The sequence below is a fragment of the Salmo salar genome, chromosome ssa14 (genome assembly GCF_905237065.1).
Source record: "Salmo salar chromosome ssa14, Ssal_v3.1, whole genome shotgun sequence".
NCBI classification, from domain to species: domain Eukaryota; kingdom Metazoa; phylum Chordata; class Actinopteri; order Salmoniformes; family Salmonidae; genus Salmo; species Salmo salar.
The window spans coordinates 93,715,393-93,736,444 of NC_059455.1; the positions used below are offsets into that span (position 1 = coordinate 93,715,393).

At 42.9% G+C, this 21,052-nt stretch overlaps 1 protein-coding gene across 10 annotated transcripts in view; it reads left to right on the forward strand.

Moving 5' to 3' along the window:
- LOC106594333 (alpha-tubulin N-acetyltransferase 1) overlaps window positions 1-21,052 on the forward strand; it is a 68,623-nt gene that overhangs the window by 33,172 nt on the left and 14,399 nt on the right. For 8 of the 10 annotated variants that reach the window (XM_045695046.1, XM_045695049.1, XM_045695044.1 and 5 more), the window contains exons 5-7: window positions 10,422-10,535; window positions 11,928-12,029; window positions 17,962-18,007. In XM_045695046.1, coding sequence (XP_045551002.1) covers window positions 10,422-10,535; window positions 11,928-12,029; window positions 17,962-18,007 — 262 coding nt within the window. The remainder of the gene's footprint in view (window positions 1-10,421; window positions 10,536-11,927; window positions 12,030-17,961; window positions 18,008-21,052) is intronic. The other 2 variants (XM_045695048.1, XM_045695045.1) reach the window with 1 other exon arrangement.

A 21,052-nucleotide genomic window follows, 5' to 3' on the forward strand; every position in this document is an offset into this window, starting at 1 on the left:
CTGAGTCTGTAATGCCTGCATGTTTCAAGCACACCACCATTAGTCCCTGTGCCCAAGAAAGCGAAGGTATCCTGCCTAAATAACTACTGCCCCGTAGCACTCACGTCAGTAACCATGAAGTGCTTTGAAAGGCGGCCGGAAACACTAGACCCACTCCAATTCGTATACTGCCCCAACAGATCCACATATGACGCAATCTCAATCGCACTCCACACTGCCCTTTCCGACCTGGACAAAAGGAACACCTATGTGATAATGCTGTTCATTGACTATAGCTCAGTGTTCAACACCATAGTGCCCACAGAGCTTATCACTAAGCTAAGAACCGATAACAAACGATGAGACAGCCTATAGGAAGGAGGTCAGAGACCTGGCAGTGTGGTGCCAGGACAACGACCTCTCCCTCAATGTGAGTAAGACAAAGGAGCTGATCGTGGACTACAGGAAAAGGAGGGCCGAACAGGCCCCCAGTAACATCGACGGGGCTGTAGTGGAGCAGGTCGAAAGTTTCAAGTTCCTTGTATGAATCACTAAATTGGCTGTCATTCCCAAACAGAAGACAACTGCATTGGTACCACTTTATTTTTAAAATGTATCAACTTGTATGTCCCTGTATATATTAAGGAACACCTAACTTTACAAGACTCACACTACTCCTTTCGACAACAGCAGCAATTGCACATTCCAAGGGTATATCATGAGGTTAGAGTAAGATCTTTCAGATACAAAGACCCAACTGACTGGAATCACGTACCTATAGAAATCAGGGCATTGAAATCACACAGTGAATTTAAGAAAGCCCTATTTCACTTTTAAGAACAAACTGTTTCATTTTTTTAAACTAATAGAAACATCACCATGTGAAGATATTAGTAAATATCTATGTATGTATATATTATAGGTACTGTGTTTTATTAGTTGTATTAGTAGCTGTAGCAGTAGGTTTTATTAGGTGAAGTTTTTATTAGTTCTAGCAGTAGTTTATTAGTTCTAGCAGTAGTTTATATTAGCTGGAGCAGTACTTTATTAGTTCTAGCAGTAGTTTATTAGCTGGAGCAGTACTTTATTAGTTCTAGCAGTAGTTTATATTAGCTGGAGCAGTACTTTATTAGTTCTAGCAGTAGTTTATTAGCTGGAGCAGTAGTTTATATTAGCTGGAGCAGTAGTTTATATTAGCTGGAGCAGTAGTTTATTAGCTGGAGCAGTAGTTTATATTAGTTGGAGCAGTAGTTTATTAGCTGGAGCAGTAGTTTATATTAGTTGGAGCAGTAGTTTATATTAGCTGGAGCAGTAGTTTATATTAGTTGGAGCAGTAGTTTATATTAGCTGGAGCAGTAGTTTATATTAGCTGTAGCAGTAGTTTATATTAGCTGGAGCAGTAGTTTATTAGCTGGAGCAGTAGTTTATATTAGTTGGAGCAGTAGTTTATATTAGCTGGAGCAGTAGTTTATATTAGCTGGAGCAGTAGTTTATATTAGCTGGAGCAGTAGTTTATATTAGTTGGAGCAGTAGTTTATATTAGCTGGAGCAGTAGTTTATATTAGTTGGAGCAGTAGTTTATATTAGCTGGAGCAGTAGTTTATATTAGTTGGAGCAGTAGTTTATATTAGCTGGAGCAGTAGTTTATATTAGTTGGAGCAGTAGTTTATATTAGCTGGAGCAGTAGTTTATATTAGCTGGAGCAGTAGTTTATATTAGCTGGAGCAGTAGTTTATATTAGCTGGAGCAGTAGTTTATTAGTTCTAGCAGTAGTTTATTAGCTGGAGCAGTAGTTTATATTAACTGTAGCTGTAGTTTATATTAGCAGTAGCAGTAGTTTATATTAACTGTAGCGGTAGTTTATATTAGCTGTAGTTTATATTAACTGTAGCAGTAGTTTATATTAGCTGTAGTTTATATTAACTGTAGCAGTCATTTATATTAGCTGTAGCTGTAGTTTATATTAGCTGTAGCAGTAGATTATATTGACTGTAGCAGTAGTTTATATTGACTGTAGCAGTAGTTTATATTGACTGTAGCGGTAGTTTATATTAGCTGTAGTTTATATTAGCTGTAGCGGTAGTTTATATTAGCTGTAGCGGTAGTTTATATTAGCTGTAGCGGTAGTTTATATTAACTGTAGCAGTAGTTTATATTGACTGTAGCGGTAATTTATATTGACTGTAGCGGTAGTTTATATTAGCTGTAGTTTATATTAGCTGTAGCGGTAATTTATATTGACTGTAGTGGTAGTTTATATTAGCTGTAGTTTATATTAGCTGTAGCGGTAGTTTATATTAGCTGTAGTTTATATTGACTGTAGCGGTAATTTATATTGACTGTAGCGGTAGTTTATATTAGCGGTAGTTTATATTAGCAGTAGTTTATATTAGCTGTAGTTTATATTAGCTGTAGCGGTAGTTTATATTAGCTGTAGTTTATATTAATGTCACGTCCTGGCCAGTATAAGGGTTAATTGGTATTGTAGTTTGGTCAGGACGTGGCAGAGGGTATTTGTTTTATGTGGTTCAGGGTGGTGTTTTGGAAATAGGGCGTTTGATTTAGTATTTCCGGGTTTTTGGTTTATGATTTATGTTTAGGTAATTCTATGTCTAGTCTAGGTAGTCTGTGTTTCTATGGTTGATTAATTGGGGTTGGGACTCTCAATTGAAGGCAGGTGTTTTCTCTTTGCCTTTGATTGAGAGTCCCATATATTAGGGTGTGTTTGTGTTTGGGATTTGTGGGAGATTGTTTTTGCATTGCGTGTTTTTGTGAGCCTGCAAAACTGTCATTTGTCGTGCTTATTGTTTTCTTGTTTTTTCGTGTTCAACGTTCTTTAATAAATTAAGAAAATATACACCAACTCTACTGCGTATTGGTCCACACTTTCAGACGACGATTTCGCTATATCATCGGATGATGAAGAAGTTTGTGACAGAATCTCCCACCTAACCAGGACCAAGCAGCAGAGGAAGGAGCAGAGGAATTTTGATTTGGACAATCGGGAGAGATGGACATGGGAGCAGGTTATGGCCGGAGAAGGCCCATGGAGTATGGCTGGTAAGGACCGGGAACGTTTCCGAGGATCAAGGTGGAGGTGGAGAGCGCCATGTTTCGCTGAGGAGCGCACTATCTCACCCATATGCACGCACAGTCCGGTGCGCGTTATTCCAGCCCCTCGCAGGTGCCGTGCTAGAGCGGGCATCCAGCCTGGTAGGAGGATGCCTGCGCAGCGCATCTGGTCGCCGGTACGCCTCCGAGGACCAGGCTACCCAACTCCCGCTCTACGCACGGCTACCATCAGGCCCCTGCACAGCCCAGTCCGCCCTGTACAAGCACCCCGCTTGTACAGGGCTACTAGTTCCATCCAGCCAGGACGGGTTGTGCAGGAGGTAAGATCAAGACCGACTGTGCCCCTCCATAGCCCTAGGTTTCCAGCTCCTGTCTCTCGGGCGGACCCGGAAGTGCGTCAACCCAGTCCGACTCATCCTGTTCCCGCTCCCCGCACTAGCCTGGAGGTGCGTGTTCCCAATCTGGTACGCCCAGTACCAGCACCACGCACCAGGCTTCAAGTGCGTAAACCCAGCCTCGCCAGTCAACAGTCACCAGAGCTGCCCGCCAGTCAACAGTCACCAGAGCTGCCCGCCAGTCAACAGTCACCAGAGCTGCCCGCCAGTCAACAGTCACCAGAGCCGCCCGCCAGTCAACAGTCACCAGAGCCGCCCGCCAGTCAACAGTCACCAGAGCCGCCCGCCAGTCAACAGTCACCAGAGCCGCCCGCCAGTCAACAGTCACCAGAGCCGCCCGCCAGTCAACAGTCACCAGAGCCGCCCGCCAGTCAACAGTCACCAGTGCCGCCCGTCAGTGAGGAATCGCCAGAGCCGCCCGTCAGTAAGGAGTCGCCAGAGCCACCCACTAGTCAGGAGCTGCCAGAGTGGCCAGGCTTCCCCGAGCTGCCAGAGTGGCCAGGCTTCCCCGAGCTGCCAGAGTGGCCAGGCTGCCCCGAGCTGCCAGAGTGGCCAGGCTGCCCCGAGCTGCCAGAGTGGCCAGGCTGCCCCGAGCTGCCAGGAGTGGCCAGGCTGCCCCGAGCTGCCAGAGTGGCCAGGCTGCCCCGAGCTGCCAGAGTGGCCAGGCTGCCCCGAGCTGCCAGAGTGGCCAGGCTGCCCCGAGCTGCCAGAGTGGCCAGGCTGCCCCGAGCTGCCAGAGTGGCCAGGCTGCCCCGAGCTGCCAGAGTGGCCAGGCTGCCCCGAGCTGCCAGAGTGGCCAGGCTGCCCCGAGCTGCCAGACTGCCCAGACTGTCCCGAGCTGCCAGACTGCCCCGACTGTCCATACTGTCCAGACTGCCCAGACTGTCCAGACTGCCCAGACTGCCCAGACCGCCCCGAGCTGCCAGACTGCCCCGACAGCCTGGAACGGCCAGAACCGGAGCCACCTCCAGAGATAGGTGGGTTGGGGAGGGGGGGGTGTAGCACAGTGCCGTCGTTGACGGCAGCCACCCTCCCTTCCCTCCCTTTAGTAAGGGGGGAATTATTCTTTTGGTGTTGCTTGGGGTTATTTTTGTTAAGGTGCTTCCGGGGTTAGCACCTTTAAGGGGGGGGTACTGTCACGTCCTGGCCAGTATAAGGGTTAATTGGTATTGTAGTTTGGTCAGGACGTGGCAGAGGGTATTTGTTTTATGTGGTGTTTTGGAAATAGGACGTTTGATTTAGTATTTCCGGGTTTTTGGTTTATGATCTATGTTTAGGTAATTCTATGTCTAGTCTAGGTAGTCTGTGTTTCTATGGTTGATTAATTGGGGTTGGGACTCTCAATTGAAGGCAGGTGTTTTCTCTTTGCCTTTGATTGAGAGTCCCATATATTAGGGTGTGTTTGTGTTTGGGATTTGTGGGAGATTGTTTTTGCATTGCGTGTTTTTGTGAGCCTGCAAAACTGTCATTTGTCGTGCTTATTGTTTTCTTGTTTTTTCGTGTTCAACGTTCTTTAATAAATTAAGAAAATGAACACCAACTCTACTGCGTATTGGTCCACACTTTCAGACGACGATTTCGCTATATCATCGGATGATGAAGAAGTTCGTGACAATTAACTGTAGCAGTCGTTTATATTAGCTGTAGCGGTAGTTTATATTAACTGTAGCGGTAGTTTATATTAACTGTAGTTTATATTAACTGTAGTTTATATTTACTGTAGCGGTAGTTTATATTGACTGTAGCAGTAGTTTATATTAGCTGTAGTTTATATTAGCTGTAGCGGTAGTTTATATTAACTGTAGTGGTAGTTTATATTAACTGTGGCGGTAGTTTATATTAACTGTAGTTTATATTAGCTGTAGCGGTAGTTTATATTAGCTGTAGCAGTAGTTTATATTAACTGTAGCGGTAGTTTATATTAGCTGTAGCGGTAGTTTATATTAACTGTAGCTGTAGTTTATATTAGCTGTAGCAGTAGTTTATATTAACTGTAGTTTATATTAGCTGTAGCGGTAGTTTATATTAACTGTAGCGGTAGTTTATATTAGCTGTAGCAGTAGTTTATATTGACTGTAGCGGTAGTTTATATTAGCTGTAGCAGTAGTTTATATTAGCTGTAGCAGTAGTTTATATTAGCTGTAGCGGTAGTTTATATTAGCTGTAGCAGTAGTTTATATTAACTGTAGTGGTAGTTTATATTAGCTGTAGCAGTAGTTTATATTAGCTGTAGCAGTAGTTTATATTAACTGTAGCAGTAGTTTATATTGACTGTAGTTTATATTAGCTGTAGTGTGTTAAGGCCGTTGTTGAATTTAGTAGACCAATGCGCAGCGTTGTTAGTGCTCATCATGAATTTATTCAAGATAGAACACTTTAACCAAAAAAACAAGAAACCGACAGCCAAACAGTTCTGTCAGGTGCAAAACACTAAACAGAAATTAACTACCCACAAACCCCAAAGGAAAACAGGCTGCCTAAGTATGACTCCTAATCAGTGACAACGATGTACAGCTGTCCCTGATTGAGAGCCATACCAGGCCAAAAACAAAGAAATACAAAACATAGAAAAAAGGACATAGAATGCCCACCCAAATCACACCCTGACCAAACCAAAATAGAGACATAAAAAAGGCTCTCTCAGGTCAGGGCGTGACATAGTGGTAGTTTATATTAGCTGTAGCGGTAGTTTATATTAACTGTCGCAGTAGTTTATATTAGCTGTAGTTTATATTAACTGTCGCGGTAGCTTTTATTAGCTGTATTTTATATTAACTGTAGAGGTAGTTTATATTAGCTGAAGTTTATATTAACTGTAGCGGTTGTTTATCCTCTCTAGGGTATGTGGGACGAAATCGTCCCACCTACTCAACAGCCAGTGGAATCCGGTGGCGCGATATTCAAATACCTTAGAAATGCTATTACTTCAATTTCTCAAACATATGACTATTTTACACCATTTTAAAGACAAGATTCTCGTTAATCTAACCACACTGTCCGATTTTAAAAAGGCTTTACAACGAAAGCAAAACATTAGATTATGTCAGCAGAGTACCCAGCCAGAAATAATCAGACACCCATTTTTCAAGCTAGCATATAATGTCACATAAACCCAAACCACAGCTAAATGCAGCACTAACCTTTGATGATCTTCATCAGATGACACTCCTAGGACATTATGTTATACAATACATGCATGTTTTGTTCAATCAAGTTCATATTTATATCAAAAACCATCTTTTTACATTAGCATGTGACGTTCAGAACTAGCATACCCACCGCAAACTTCCGGTGAATTTACTAAATTACTCACGATAAACGTTCACAAAAAACATAACAATTATTTTAAGAATTATAGATACAGAACTCCTTTATGCATTCGCTATGTCCGATTTTAAAATAGCTTTTCGGCAAAAGCACATTTTGCAATATTCTGAGTAGATAGCCCGGCCATCACGGGCTAGCTATTTTGACACCCACCAAGTTTGGCACTCACCAAACTCAGATTTACTATAAGAAAAATTGGATCTCCTTTGCTGTTCTTCGTCAGAATGCACTCCCAGGACTTCTACTTCAATAACAAATGTTGGTTTGGTTCAAAATAATCCATAGTTATGTTCAAATATCCTCTGTTTTGTTCGTGCGTTCAAGACACTATCCGAAGGGTAACGAAGGTGTAAATATTCCATTACCGTACTTCGAAGCATGTCAAACGCTGTTTAAAATCAATTTTTAATGCGATTTTTCTCGTAAAAAAGTGATAATATTCCGACCGGGAAACCCTGTTTTCGTTCAAAGACTAAAAATCTAAAATGGACTCTTCACGTGCACGCGCGCACCAGTCTCATTGTTCTCAGATCGACCACTTACCAAATGCGCTACTGTTTTTCAGCCATGGCCTGCAAAGTCATCATTCAGCGTTCTGCCGCCTTCTGAGAGCCTATGGGAGCCGTAGGAAGTGTCACGTTACAGCAGAGATCCTCAGTTTTCAATAAAGAGAGTGTAGAAGGCCAAGAAATGGTCAGAGAGGGCACTTCCTGTTTGGAATCTTCTCAGGTTTTTGCCTGCCATATGGGTTCTGTTATACTCACAGACACCATTCAAACAGTTTTAGAAACTTTAGGGTGTTTTCTATCCAAATCAAACAATTATATGCATATTCTAGTTTCTGGGCAGTAGTAATAACCAGATTAAATCGGGTACGTTTTTTATCCGGCCGTGCAAATACTGCCCCCTACCCTAGAGAGGTTATATTAACTGTCTCGGTAGTTTATATTAACTGTCTCGGTAGTTTATATTGACTGTAGCGGTAGTTTATATTGACTGTAGCGGAAGTTTATATTAGCTGTAGCAGTAGTTTATATTAGCTGAAGCGGTAGTTTATATTAACTGTAGTTTATATTAACTGTAGCAGTAGTTTATATAAGCTGAAGCGGTAGTTTATATTAGCTGAAGCGGTAGTTTATATTGAATGTAGCGGTAGTTTATATTAGCCGTAGCGGTATTTTATATTAGCCGTAGCGGTAGTTTATATTAGCTGTGGCGGTAGTTTATATTAACTGTAGCGGTAGTTTATATTAACTGTAGCGGTAGTTTATATTAGCTGTAGTGGTAGTTTATATTAGCTGTAGCGGTAGTTTATATTAACTGCTGCAGTAGTTTATTAGCTGCTGCCGTAGTTTAACTGCTGCAGTAGTTTAGTAGTTTATTAACTGCAGTAGTAGTTTTTATTAGCTATAGCAGTAGATTATATTGGTTGTAGCAGTAGTTTATATTAGCTGCTGCAATAGTTTGTATTAGCTGCTGCAATAGTTTATTTTAGCTGCTGCAATAGTTTGTATTCGCTGTTGCAGTAGTTTATATTAGCTGCTGCAGTAGGTTGTATTGGCTGCTGCAATCGTTTGTATTGGCTGCTGCAATCGTTTGTATTGGCTGCTGCAATCGTTTGTATTAGCTGCTGCAGTAGTTTGTGTTAGCTTCTGCAATCGTTTGTATTAGCTGCTGCAGTAGTTTGTATTAGTTATAGTTTATATTAGTTACAGTTTATTAGCTGCAGCAGTAGTTTATATTCGCTGCTGCAATAGTTTGTATTCGCTGCTGCATCAGTTTGTATTCGTAGCTGCAATAGTTTGTATTCTTTGACTACGATTTGTGTATGCTAGTTATGCTACCAGTTTATACAAACAGGAGTTAGCATTTAGCAGTCACTTCTAAACCTGAAAAAGGGACATCTTCTAAATGTTATGTAGCAAAAACAAATATATTCAAATCTGACTTTAGTAACCACATTATGGGGCCTGTTACAATACATCAATCATTACCAGACTGTTACAATACACCAATCATTACAGACTGTTACAATACATCAATCATTCATTACCAGACTGTTACAATACATCAATCAATCATTACCAGACTGTTACAATACATCAATCAATCAATCATTACAGACTGTTACAATACATCAATCAATCATTACCAGACTGTTACAATACATCAATCATTACAGACTGTTACAATACATCAATCATTACAGACTGTTACAATACATCAATCATTACCAGACTGTTACAATACATCAATCAATCATACCAGACTGTTACAATACATCAATCATTACCAGACTGTTACAATACATCCATCATTACCAGACTGTTACAATACATCAATCATTACCAGACTGTTACAATACATCAATCATTACAGACTGTTACAATACATCAATCATTACCAGACTGTTACAATACATCAATCATTACAGACTGTTACAATACATCAATCAATCATTGCAGACTGTTACAATACATCAATCATTACCAGACTGTTACAATACATCCATCATTACCAGACTGTTACAATACATCAATCATTACCAGACTGTTACAATACATCAATCAATCATTACCAGACTGTTACAATACATCAATCATTACAGACTGTTACAATACATCCATCAATCATTACAGACTGTTACAATACATCAATCATTACCAGACTGTTACAATACATCAATCATTACAGACTGTTACAATACATCCATCAATCATTGCAGACTGTTACAATGCATCAATCATTACAGACTGTTACAATACATCAATCATTACAGACTGTTACAATACATCAATCATTACCAGACTGTTAGAATACCTCCATCAATAATTACAAAACTGTTACAATACATTTACCAGTCATATTACTAGTGTTTGTCATGATCGCTATCTTCGAACTCCCGATCATAAATAAACCAAGGTGCAGCATGCATGGAATTCCACATCTTTTTAATGAAAATGAAACTCACCAAAACAACAAACAGGAGAAAAACGAAACGTGACGTTCTGTGGCTGCTCAAAGGCAGCTACACAAAAACAAGATCCCACAATCACAGGTGGGAAAAGGGCTGCCTAAGTATGGTTCCCAATCAGAGACAACGATAGACAGCTGCCTCTGATTAGGAACCATACTCGGCTCAACACAAAGAAATAGACAAACTAGATTGCCCACCCCACATCACACCCTGACCTAACCAAACTAGAGGAAAATAAACGTCTCTCTAAGGTCAGTGCGTGACAGTGTTAGAGGTTCCAAGCCTGTTCTATTGATTCTATTTACCAGTCATATTACCAGGGTTAGAGGTTCCAAGACTGTTCTATTCATTCTGTTTCTATGTGTGCTGCTGCATTGTGGTCATTCAGTCAGCTGTTTTTTCGACAAAAAAAACAACAAAACAAATATAGATAGATATTTTTTTTGACCTGTTATGACAGTTATTTTATTCTCATGACGGTCTTCATCCAGAACCGTAATTGTGCCAGGCTTATTCAAATGTACTCGTTTCCCTAAGTATAATGCTTTTGATTACTCCTAATTGCCCCTGAAGGGATTAATCAAAGTTGAATTAGATTCAGTTGAGAATTGACTTGAATGATGAATTCCATTACATTGCGTTGAATGTAATTCATTGTAATGTCTCCCTAGGACCAGCAGGGGGCGCATGTCGAGACAGAGCCTCTGTGTGTCTTGGATTTCTTTGTGAAAGAGAACCTTCAGAGGCACGGCTACGGACTGGAGCTGTTTAGCTTCATGCTGCAGGTGAGACAGACACCACGCCTTTACTTGGGACGGATGCAGGGTTGGGGTTTACCTGTCACCGATGCAGGGTTGGGGTTTACCTGCACCGATGCAGGGTTGGGGTTTACCTGCACCGATGCAGGGTTGGGGTTTACCTGGGACGGATGCAGGGTTGGGGTTTACCTGCACCGATGCAGGGTTGGGGTTTACCTGTCACCGATGCAGGGTTGGGGTTTACCTGCACCGATGCAGGGTTGGGGTTTACCTGCACCGATGCAGGGTTGGGGTTTACCTGCACCGATGCAGGGTTGGGGTTTACCTGTCACCGATGCAGGGTTGGGGTTTACCTGTCACCGATGCAGGGTTGGGGTTTACCTGCACCGATGCAGGGTTGGGGTTTACCTGTCATGGGGTCAGTTCGAATTGGCGTAAACTGAAATATAATTGAAAAATTGCATTTGTCAGTAATGATTTCTCAATAAACTGTGAAGGAGATATTTATTTTTAAATGTTTTAAATTTGTCCATTGTAAATTCAAATCACTTCCTGAATTGAGATGCTTCAATTGGAATTGACTCCAACCCAGGACAGAAGGAATGAACACTGAATGATTACACCTGACTGAATACTGGGGTATATTCACTAGGAAGCAAACGGGAAGGGACCTACCTGAATTTGTCCGATAAGAAACTTGTTTTCGTTAGAAGTTTTTTTGTTACAAAGCTTTTTGCTACAGTTCGCGCTAATGAATACACCCCTGCTCTCATGATTGTTGAGCGGAGCACTCAGTCTTGTTTGACCCGGGGTGTATTCATTACGCCGATTCTGTTGCAAAACATTTTGCAACAGAAACCGTTTAATCTAAACTCTGTTGAGTTCCGTTTTGTTCTTGAACGGAAGTTGTAGTTCAGTCGTGTCTCTCTTAAAAAAAAAAATAAGGGTCTGGAAGAAGTTGGAAGGAACCCCACAGACTTCGCTCCACTTTAGCGAACGGAAGAATCTATCATTTATAGATGTGCAACTTGTGCCGAGTACTTCGTAAACTATTCAGATTGGAATGGCAACACGTGGAAACCATACAATTAAAATTAAACTACAACTTCCATTTAAGAACTCAACAGCTTTTATGTCGTGTTGAAGAGCGTTTGGGAGTAAACGATCTCTGTTGAAAAACATATTTTTTTTTCAACAGATTACATTTTTTTTGCAATAGAATTAGTGTAATGAATACACCCCAGGCTATGAAAACTAGAGCGCACAGACTGGAATGTGGTGGAGGCAGAGTCGCTGCACTAGAAGTGATATTGCTAGAGATTACAGAGTGTTGTCAACAGGGTGTTTTCCCAAATGTCTGTTTGCTCGTTGAGACGTGCTTTAATTGCTCCGTTTTTTTTTTCTCCCCCCCATGTTCAGCACAAAAAGGTGGAGCCAGTGCTGATGGCTTACGACAGGCCCTCCCCTAAGTTCCTCTCTTTCCTGGAGAAGCATTACTGTCTGAAAAACAGTGTACCTCAGGTATGATTTCAGGGCGGTCTCTCCTCCCCAACACCATATCGTCACTCTGGTAAATGATTATACAGGCCTGACACCAACAGCCTAATATAATGGAAATAGCTCTGAAAATATCATAAACAAACTGTTTCAGACTGAGATAAGACAGGAGGTGAAGGGGTTATGGGCTAAATATAGAAAGCATGACTGGTGCAGTTAAGATATGATTTGATATTGATATGACGCAGGCAGGACGGTACTATTAGATAAAAGTAGATGTAGATTTCCATGAGTCCCCTGGGCATATCAAACTGAGATACAGTCAGCCATTACACTGACATAGTCAGCCATTATCAGTCATGTGACTTGTCACCTCCAGACGACGAAAGCAATGTAGATAAATGAAATAGTCCTGTTTAATAAAGAAGAAAACTTTTTGTAAGCAGAGATGGAATTATACAGTACCAACAATATTTTAGGAGTATTCAATCAATAAATCAGTTGAACACATTTAAACCCGTTTATAAAAATGTATAATTTCTTATAATTATAAAAGTTCAAGTTTTAGCCTCATGTTTTCATGTTTTATCTGATGAGACAATATTTCACTTGAGATCCAAATACTCCCTCCGGTTGTTAAAAAATATATTGTTTTGTTGCTAAGGGTGTTGTTGTTATGAGGGTGGTGTTGCTATGAGGGTGGTGTTGTTATGAGGGTGGTGTTGTTATGAGGGTGGTGTTGTTATGAGGGTGGTGTTGTTATGAGGTGGTGTTGTTATGAGGGTGGTGTTGTTATGAGGGTGGTGTTGTTATGAGGGTGGTGTTGTTATGAGGGTGGTGTTGTTATGAGAGTGGTGTTGTTATGAGGGTGGTGTTGTTATGAGGGTGGTGTTGTTATGAGGGTGTTGCTAAGGGTGGTGTTGTTATGAGGGTGGTGTTGTTATGAGGGTGTTGCTAAGGGTGGTGTTGTTATGAGGGTGGTGTTGTTATGAGGGTGGTGTTGTTATGAGGGTGGTGTTGTTATGAGGGTGGTGTTGTTATGAGGGTGGTGTTGTTATGAGGGTGGTGTTGTTATGAGGGTGGTGTTGTTATGAGGGTGTTGTTGTTATGAGGGTGTTGTTGTTATGAGAGTGGTGTTGTTATGAGGGTGGTGTTGTTATGAGGGTGTTGCTAAGGGTGGTGTTGTTATGAGGGTGGTGTTGTTATGAGGGTGGTGTTGTTATGAGGGTGGTGTTGTTATGAGGGTGGTGTTGTTATGAGGGTGTTGTTATGAGGGTGTTGTTGCTATGAGGGTGTTGCTAAGGGTGGTGTTGTTATGAGGGTGGTGTTGTTATGAGGGTGTTGCTAAGGGTGGTGTTGTTATGAGGGTGGTGTTGTTATGAGGGTGGTGTTGTTATGAGGGTGGTGTTGTTATGAGGGTGGTGTTGTTATGAGGGTGGTGTTGTTATGAGGGTGTTGTTGTTATGAGGGTGTTGTTGTTATGAGGGTGTTGTTGTTATGAGGGTGGTGTTGTTATGAGGGTGGTGTTGTTATGAGGGTGTTGCTAAGGGTGTTGTTGTTATGAGGGTGGTGTTGTTATGAGGGTGGTGTTGTTATGAGGGTGGTGTTGTTATGAGGGTGTTGCTAAGGGTGGTGTTGTTATGAGGGTGGTGTTGTTATGAGGGTGGTGTTGTTATGAGGGTGTTGCTAAGGGTGGTGTTGTTATGAGGGTGGTGTTGTTATGAGGGTGGTGTTGTTATGAGGGTGGTGTTGTTATGAGGGTGGTGTTGTTATGAGGGTGTTGCTAAGGGTGGTGTTGTTATGAGGGTGGTGTTGTTATGAGGGTGGTGTTGTTATGAGGGTGTTGTTGTTATGAGAGTGGTGTTGTTATGAGGGTGGTGTTGTTATGAGGGTGTTGCTAAGGGTGGTGTTGTTATGAGGGTGGTGTTGTTATGAGGGTGGTGTTGTTATGAGGGTGGTGTTGTTATGAGGGTGGTGTTGTTATGAGAGTGGTGTTGTTATGAGGGTGGTGTTGTTATGAGGGTGTTGCTAAGGGTGGTGTTGTTATGAGGGTGGTGTTGTTATGAGGGTGGTGTTGTTATGAGGGTGGTGTTGTTATGAGGGTGGTGTTGTTATGAGGGTGGTGTTGTTATGAGGGTGGAGTTGTTATGAGGGTGGTGTTGTTATGAGGGTGTTGCTAAGGGTGGTGTTGTTATGAGGGTGGTGTTGTTATGAGGGTGGTGTTGTTATGAGGGTGTTGTTGTTATGAGGGTGGTGTTGTTATGAGGGTGGTGTTGTTATGAGGGTGTTGTTGTTATGAGGGTGTTGTTGTTATGAGGGTGGTGTTGTTATGAGGGTGGTGTTGTTATGAGGGTGGTGTTGTTATGAGGGTGTTGTTGTTATGAGGGTGTTGTTGTTATGAGGGTGTTGTTGTTATGAGGGTGGTGTTGTTATGAGGGTGGTGTTGTTATGAGGGTGGTGTTGTTATGAGGGTGGTGTTGTTATGAGGGTGTTGCTAAGGGTGGTGTTGTTATGAGGGTGTTGTTGTTATGAGGGTGGTGTTGTTATGAGGGTGGTGTTGTTATGAGGGTGTTGCTAAGGGTGGTGTTGTTATGAGGGTGGTGTTGTTATGAGGGTGGTGTTGTTATGAGGGTGGTGTTGTTATGAGGGTGGTGTTGTTATGAGGGTGTTGTTGTTATGAGGGTGTTGTTGTTATGAGGGTGTTGTTGTTATGAGGGTGGTGTTGTTATGAGGGTGGTGTTGTTATGAGGGTGGTGTTGTTATGAGGGTGGTGTTGTTATGAGGGTGTTGTTGTTATGAGGGTGGTGTTGTTATGAGGGTGGTGTTGTTATGAGGGTGGTGTTGTTATGAGGGTGTTGCTAAGGGTGGTGTTGTTATGAGGGTGTTGTTGTTATGAGGGTGGTGTTGTTATGAGGGTGGTGTTGTTATGAGGGTGTTGCTAAGGGTGGTGTTGTTATGAGGGTGGTGTTGTTATGAGGGTGTTGCTAAGGGTGGTGTTGTTATGAGGGTGGTGTTGTTATGAGGGTGGTGTTGTTATGAGGGTGGTGTTGTTATGAGGGTGGTGTTGTTATGAGGGTGGAGTTGTTATGAGGGTGGTGTTGTTATGAGGGTGTTGCTAAGGGTGGTGTTGTTATGAGGGTGGTGTTGTTATGAGGGTGGTGTTGTTATGAGGGTGTTGCTAAGGGTGGTGTTGTTATGAGGGTGGTGTTGTTATGAGGGTGTTGCTAAGGGTGGTGTTGTTATGAGGGTGGTGTTGTTATGAGGGTGGTGTTGTTATGAGGGTGGTGTTGTTATGAGGGTGGTGTTGTTATGAGGGTGGTGTTGTTATGAGGGTGGTGTTGTTATGAGGGTGGTGTTGTTATGAGAGTGGTGTTGTTATGAGGGTGTTGCTAAGGGTGGTGTTGTTATGAGGGTGGTGTTGTTATGAGGGTGTTGCTAAGGGTGGTGTTGTTATGAGGGTGGTGTTGTTATGAGGGTGGAGTTGTTATGAGGGTGTTGTTATGAGGGTGTTGCTAAGGGTGGTGTTGTTATGAGGGTGGTGTTGTTATGAGGGTGGAGTTGTTATGAGGGTGTTGTTATGGAAAGGTGAGGATAGACAACAGCGTGTTGGGGTCTATGAGTGTGTCCCTAGGGGCCCTGGTCAGAAGTAGTGCACTACGTTACCCATAGGGCCCTGGTCAGAAGTAGTGCACTACGTTACCCATAGGGCCCTGGTCAGAAGTAGTGCACTACATTACCCATATGGCCCTGGTCAGAAGTAGTGCACTACATTACCTATAGGGCTCTGGTCCGAAGTAGTGCACTACGTTACCTATAGGGCTCTGGTCCGAAGTAGTGCACTATAAAGAGAATAGGGTGCCATTTGGGATGCACACGATGAGTCACTTCCTGTTTGTGATTACACCACAGTGTGTCCTCCAGACTGAGATAACCTCCAAAGCCTTACTCATCATGCTGGCCCTATGGTTTATGATTCTGTTAATAACCTCCAAAGCCTTACTCATCATGCTGGCCCTATGGTTTATGATTCTGTTAATAACCTCCAAAGCCTTACTCATCATGCTGGCCCTATGGTTTATGATTCTGTTAATAACCTCCAAAGCCTTGCTCATCATGCTGGCCCTATGGTTAACGATTCTGTTAATAACCTCCAAAGCCTTGCTCATCATGCTGGCCCTATGGTTAATGATTCTGTTAAACAGACTAAATATACTGCTCAAAAAAATAAAGGGAACACTTAAACAACACATCCTAGATCTGAATGAAAGAAATAATCTTATTAAATACTTTTTTCTTTACATAGTTGAATGTGCTGCCAACAAAATCACACAAAAATAATCAATGGAAATCCAGTTTATCAACCCATGGAGGTCTGGATTTGGAGTCACACTAAAAATTTAAGTGGAAAACCACACTACAGGCTGATCCAACTTTGATGTAATGTCCTTAAAACAAGTCAAAATGAGGCTCAGTAGTGTGTGTGGCCTCCACGTGCCTGTATGACCTCCCTACAATGCCTGGGCATGCTCCTGATGAGGTGGCGGATGGTCTCCTGAGGGATCTCCTCCCAGACCTGGACTAAAGCATTCACCAACTACTGGACAGTCTGTGGTGCAACGTGGCATTGGTGGATGGAGCGAGACATGATGTCCCAGATGTGCTCAATTGGATTCAGGTCTGGGGAACGGGCGGGCCAGTCCATAGCATCAATGCCTTCCTCTTGCAGGAACTGCTGACACACTCCAGCCACATGAGGTCTAGCATTGTCTTGCATTAGGAGGAACCCAGGGCCAACCGCACCAGCATATGGTCTCACAAGGGGGCTGAGGATCTCATCTCGGTACCTAATGGCAGTCAGGCTACCTCTGGCGAGCACATGGAGGGCTGTGCGGGCCCCCAAAGAAATGCCACCCCACACCATGACTGACCCACCGCCAAACCGGTCATGCTGGAGGATATTGCAGGCAGCAGAACGTTCTCCACGGCGTCTCCAGACTCTGTCACGTCTGTCACATGTGCTCAGTGTGAACCTGCTTTCATCTGTGAAGAGCACAGGGCGCCAGTGGCGAATTTGCCAATCTTGGTGTTCTCTGGCAAATGCCAAACATCCTGCACGGTGTTGGGCTGTAAGCACAACCCCCACCTGTGGACGTCGGGCCCTCATACCACCCTCATGGAGTCTGTTTCTGACCGTTTGAGCAGACACATGCACATTTGTGGCCTGCTGGAGGTCATTTTGCAGGGCTCTGGCAGTGCTTCTCCTGCTCCTCCTTGCACAAAGGCGGAGGTAGCGGTCCTGCTGCTGGGTTGTTGCCCTCCTACGGCCTCCTCCACGTCTCCTGATGTACTGGCCTGTCTCCTGGTAGCGCCTCCATGCCCTGGACACTACGCTGACAGACACAGCAAACCTTCTTGCCACAGCTCGCGTTGATGTGCCATCCTGGATGAGCTGCACTACCTGAGCCACTTGTGTGGGTTGTAGACTCCGTCTCATGCTACCACTAGAGTGAAAGCACCGCCAGCATTCAAAAGTGAGCAAAACATCAGCCAGGAAGCATAGAAACTGAGAAGTGGTCTGTGGTCCCCACCTGCAGAACCACTCCTTTATTGGGGGTGTCTTGCTAATTGCCTATAATTTCCACCTGTTGTCTATTCCATTTGCACAACAGCATGTGAAATTTATTGTCAATCAGTGTTGCTTCCTAAGTGGACAGTTTGATTTCACAGAAGTGTGATTGACTTGGAGTTACATTGTGTTGTTTAAGTGTTCCCTTTATTTTTTTGAGCAGTGTACATTACCTGGATGTCATGTATCTATCATCTACCTGGTGATTTATTTATCTTCCTTAGTGTCATCACTCTTTCTCTCTCTCTCTCTCTCTCTCTCTTCCTGACCCTGTCCCCTTCTTTCTCTCTCTCTCTCTTCCTGACCCCCGTCCTCCCTCTCTCTTTCTAGGTCAATAACTTTGTGGTGTTTGACGGTTTCTTCGCCAAAAGATCAGGTAATATTCTAGAATATTCTGCCTATATATCTTAATTCTATCTGTGTTGTTTTGGATAAATAGTGTTGTGTAACTGACTGTGTCCCAAATGGTTCTCTTTTCCCTATATAGTACACTACTTTATACTAGAGCCCTGTGGGTCCTGGTCAAGAGTAGTGCACTAAATAGGAAATAGAGTGCCATTAGGACGCACCAACAGTTGTCTCTTCATGCCTGTGGTGCTGTGGTAGTAGGAGTATGGTTTGGACTAGCGTGGGCATCCACACCCTCACAGGTGCCTTCTATTGGCACGTCTAATGTGGAGTAGGCTGCCTCTCTCTCTGTTCCCACTAAAACAGACACCCTAGTGTTTGCAGCTGACTTATGGCATCCGGATTCTTCGTAGCCAAAACAGTTCAGAAGAGTTTGCATGTTATTATGATGCCATTTTGTGAAGTTTTTGGACTTTTTTTTGGGCTGTTCGGGCACACAAAACATTTTCTGGAGGCAAGCCGAAGTCGGTAGCCAGAGTCTACGCCCCTTCGTTGGTGGTTGGTCAACAGTAGGGATTCTTCAATAAAGTCTTTGTTGTCATTCAACGAGAGACGACTCGTTTTCATGCACATTTTTTCATTGAGAAATACTGCACCAAAAATCTTAGTAAATGTAAAATTACGCACCTAATATCTATTTTGAGGAAGTGGCGTCTAGCTATGGCGTCTCAAAGTGGACAAACAGTATATTTCCAGTTTTTTTCTTGTTTTTCAAGTGAAGCTCTTTTAAGGGAGAATGCGAACACACTCGTTCGGTTCATCTAGCCGAGTTTGGCTAGGTGCCAGCCGAACTGAAGCATGCTGAGGCCTTTCTACCCCCTTGACTTTTTACAGCCTGAATTCAAAATGTATTCAATATTTTTTGTTCTTCTCCCATCTGCATAACTACCTCATAATGACAGGTGAAACAGGTTTTTAGAAATGTTTGCAAATTTATTGAAAACTAAATATCTAATTTACATAAGTGTTCACGCCCCTGGATCAATACTTTGTAGAAGCACCTTTGGCAGCGATTACAGCTTTGAGTCGTCTTGGGTATGTCTGTATCCGCTTTGGACATCTGGATTTGAGGATTTTCTCCCATTCTTCCTTGCATATTTTCTCAAGCTCTGTTAAAATTAGATGGGGAGTGGCGGTGAACAGCAATCTTCAAGTCTTTCCACGTATTTTCAATGGGATTCAAGTCTGGGCTTTGGCTGTTCTGAAGCCATTCCAGCATTGCTTTGCCCCAGTTTAAGGTTGTTTGCACTCTGAAGCAGGTTCTCATCAAGGATTTGCCTGTATTTGGCTCCATTCATTGTTCCCTCTATCCTTACCAGTCTCCCAGTCCCTGGCACTGAAAAGGATCCCCATAGCATGATGCTGCCACCACCATGCTTCATGGTAGGGATGGTGTTAGACGGGTGATGAGCTGTGCCTGGTTTTCTCCAGACATAGCACTTTGCAATCAGGCCAAAGAGTTAAATGTTTGTCTCATCAGGCCACAGAATATTTTCAAATGCCTTTTTGCAAACTGCTGGTGTGCTGTCATGTGCCTTTTTCTCACGAGTGCCTTCCATCTGGCCACTCTCCCGTAAAGCCCATATTGGTGAAGTGCTATAGAGACTGTGTCCTTCTGGCAGGTTCTACCATCTCAGCCAAGGAACTCTGTAGTTCTGTCAGAGTCCTTCTTGCTCAGTTTGGTCGCACGGCCAGCTCTAGGCAGTCTGGGTAGTTCCATATTTTTTCATTTTCCCAATAATGGAGACCACTGTGATCTTAGAAACACACACAAAATAGTTTTATACCCTTCGCCAGATATATGCCTCATCATAATTCTATATCTGAGATCTACAGACAGTTCCTTGGACTTTATGGTATAGTTTCTGCTCTGACATGCACTGTCAACTGTGGGACCTTATATAGACAGGTGTGTTTCTTTCTAAATCATGTGCATACAATGGAATTGGCCACAGGTGGACCCCAATCAAGTCTCAAGGATGGCGAAAGGAAATTGGATGCACCTGAGCTCAATTTGGAGTGTCATAGCAAAGAGGTGTGAATACTTACAGTACCAGTCAAAAGTTGGAAACCTACTTTAAAATAAAATGTATAAAAACATGTTTTCACTTTTTCATTATGGGGTATTCTGTGTAGATGAGTGAGAAAAAAAGAATATTTAATCCATTTTGAATTCAGGCTGTAACATAACAACATGTGGAATAAGTCAATATGAATACTTTCTGAAGGCGCTGTAGATAGAAAGATGGGTAGATACAGGGCCACTGGAATATATTCAGACACCTTGACTTTTTCCACATTTTGTTACGTTACCGCCTTATTCTAAAATTGATTAAACATTTAAAAAAAATCCTCAGCAATCTACACACAATACCCATAATAACAAAGCAAAATCTGTTTTGGGGATTTTATTGCAAATCAAAATATAAAATTCAGAAATGCCTTATTTACATAAGTATTCAGACTCTTTGCTATGAGACTTGAAATTGAGCTCAGGTGCATCCTGTGTCCATTGATCATCCTTGAGATGTTTCTACAACTTGATTGGAGTCCACCTGTGGTAAATTCAATTGATTGGACATGATTTGGAAAGGCACACACCTGTCTATATAAGGTCCCACAGTTGACAGTGCATGTCAGAGCAAAAACCAAGCCATGAGGTCGAAGGAATTGTCCGTAGAGCTCAGAGAGAGGATTTTGTAGAGGCTCAGATCTGGGGAAGGGTACCAAAACATTTCTGCAGCATTGAAGGTCCCCAATAACACAGTGGCCTCCATCATTCTTAAATGGAAGAAGTTTGGAACCACCAAGACTCTTCCTAGAATTGGCCACCCGGCCAAACTGAGCAATCGGGGGAGTAGGGCCTTGGTCAGGAAGGTGACCAAGAACCCGATGGTCACTCTGACAGAGCTCCAGAGTTCCTCTGTGGAGATGGGAGAACCTTCCAGAAGGACAACCATCTCTGCAGCACTCCACTAATCAGGCCTTTATGGTAGAGTGGCCAGACGGAAGC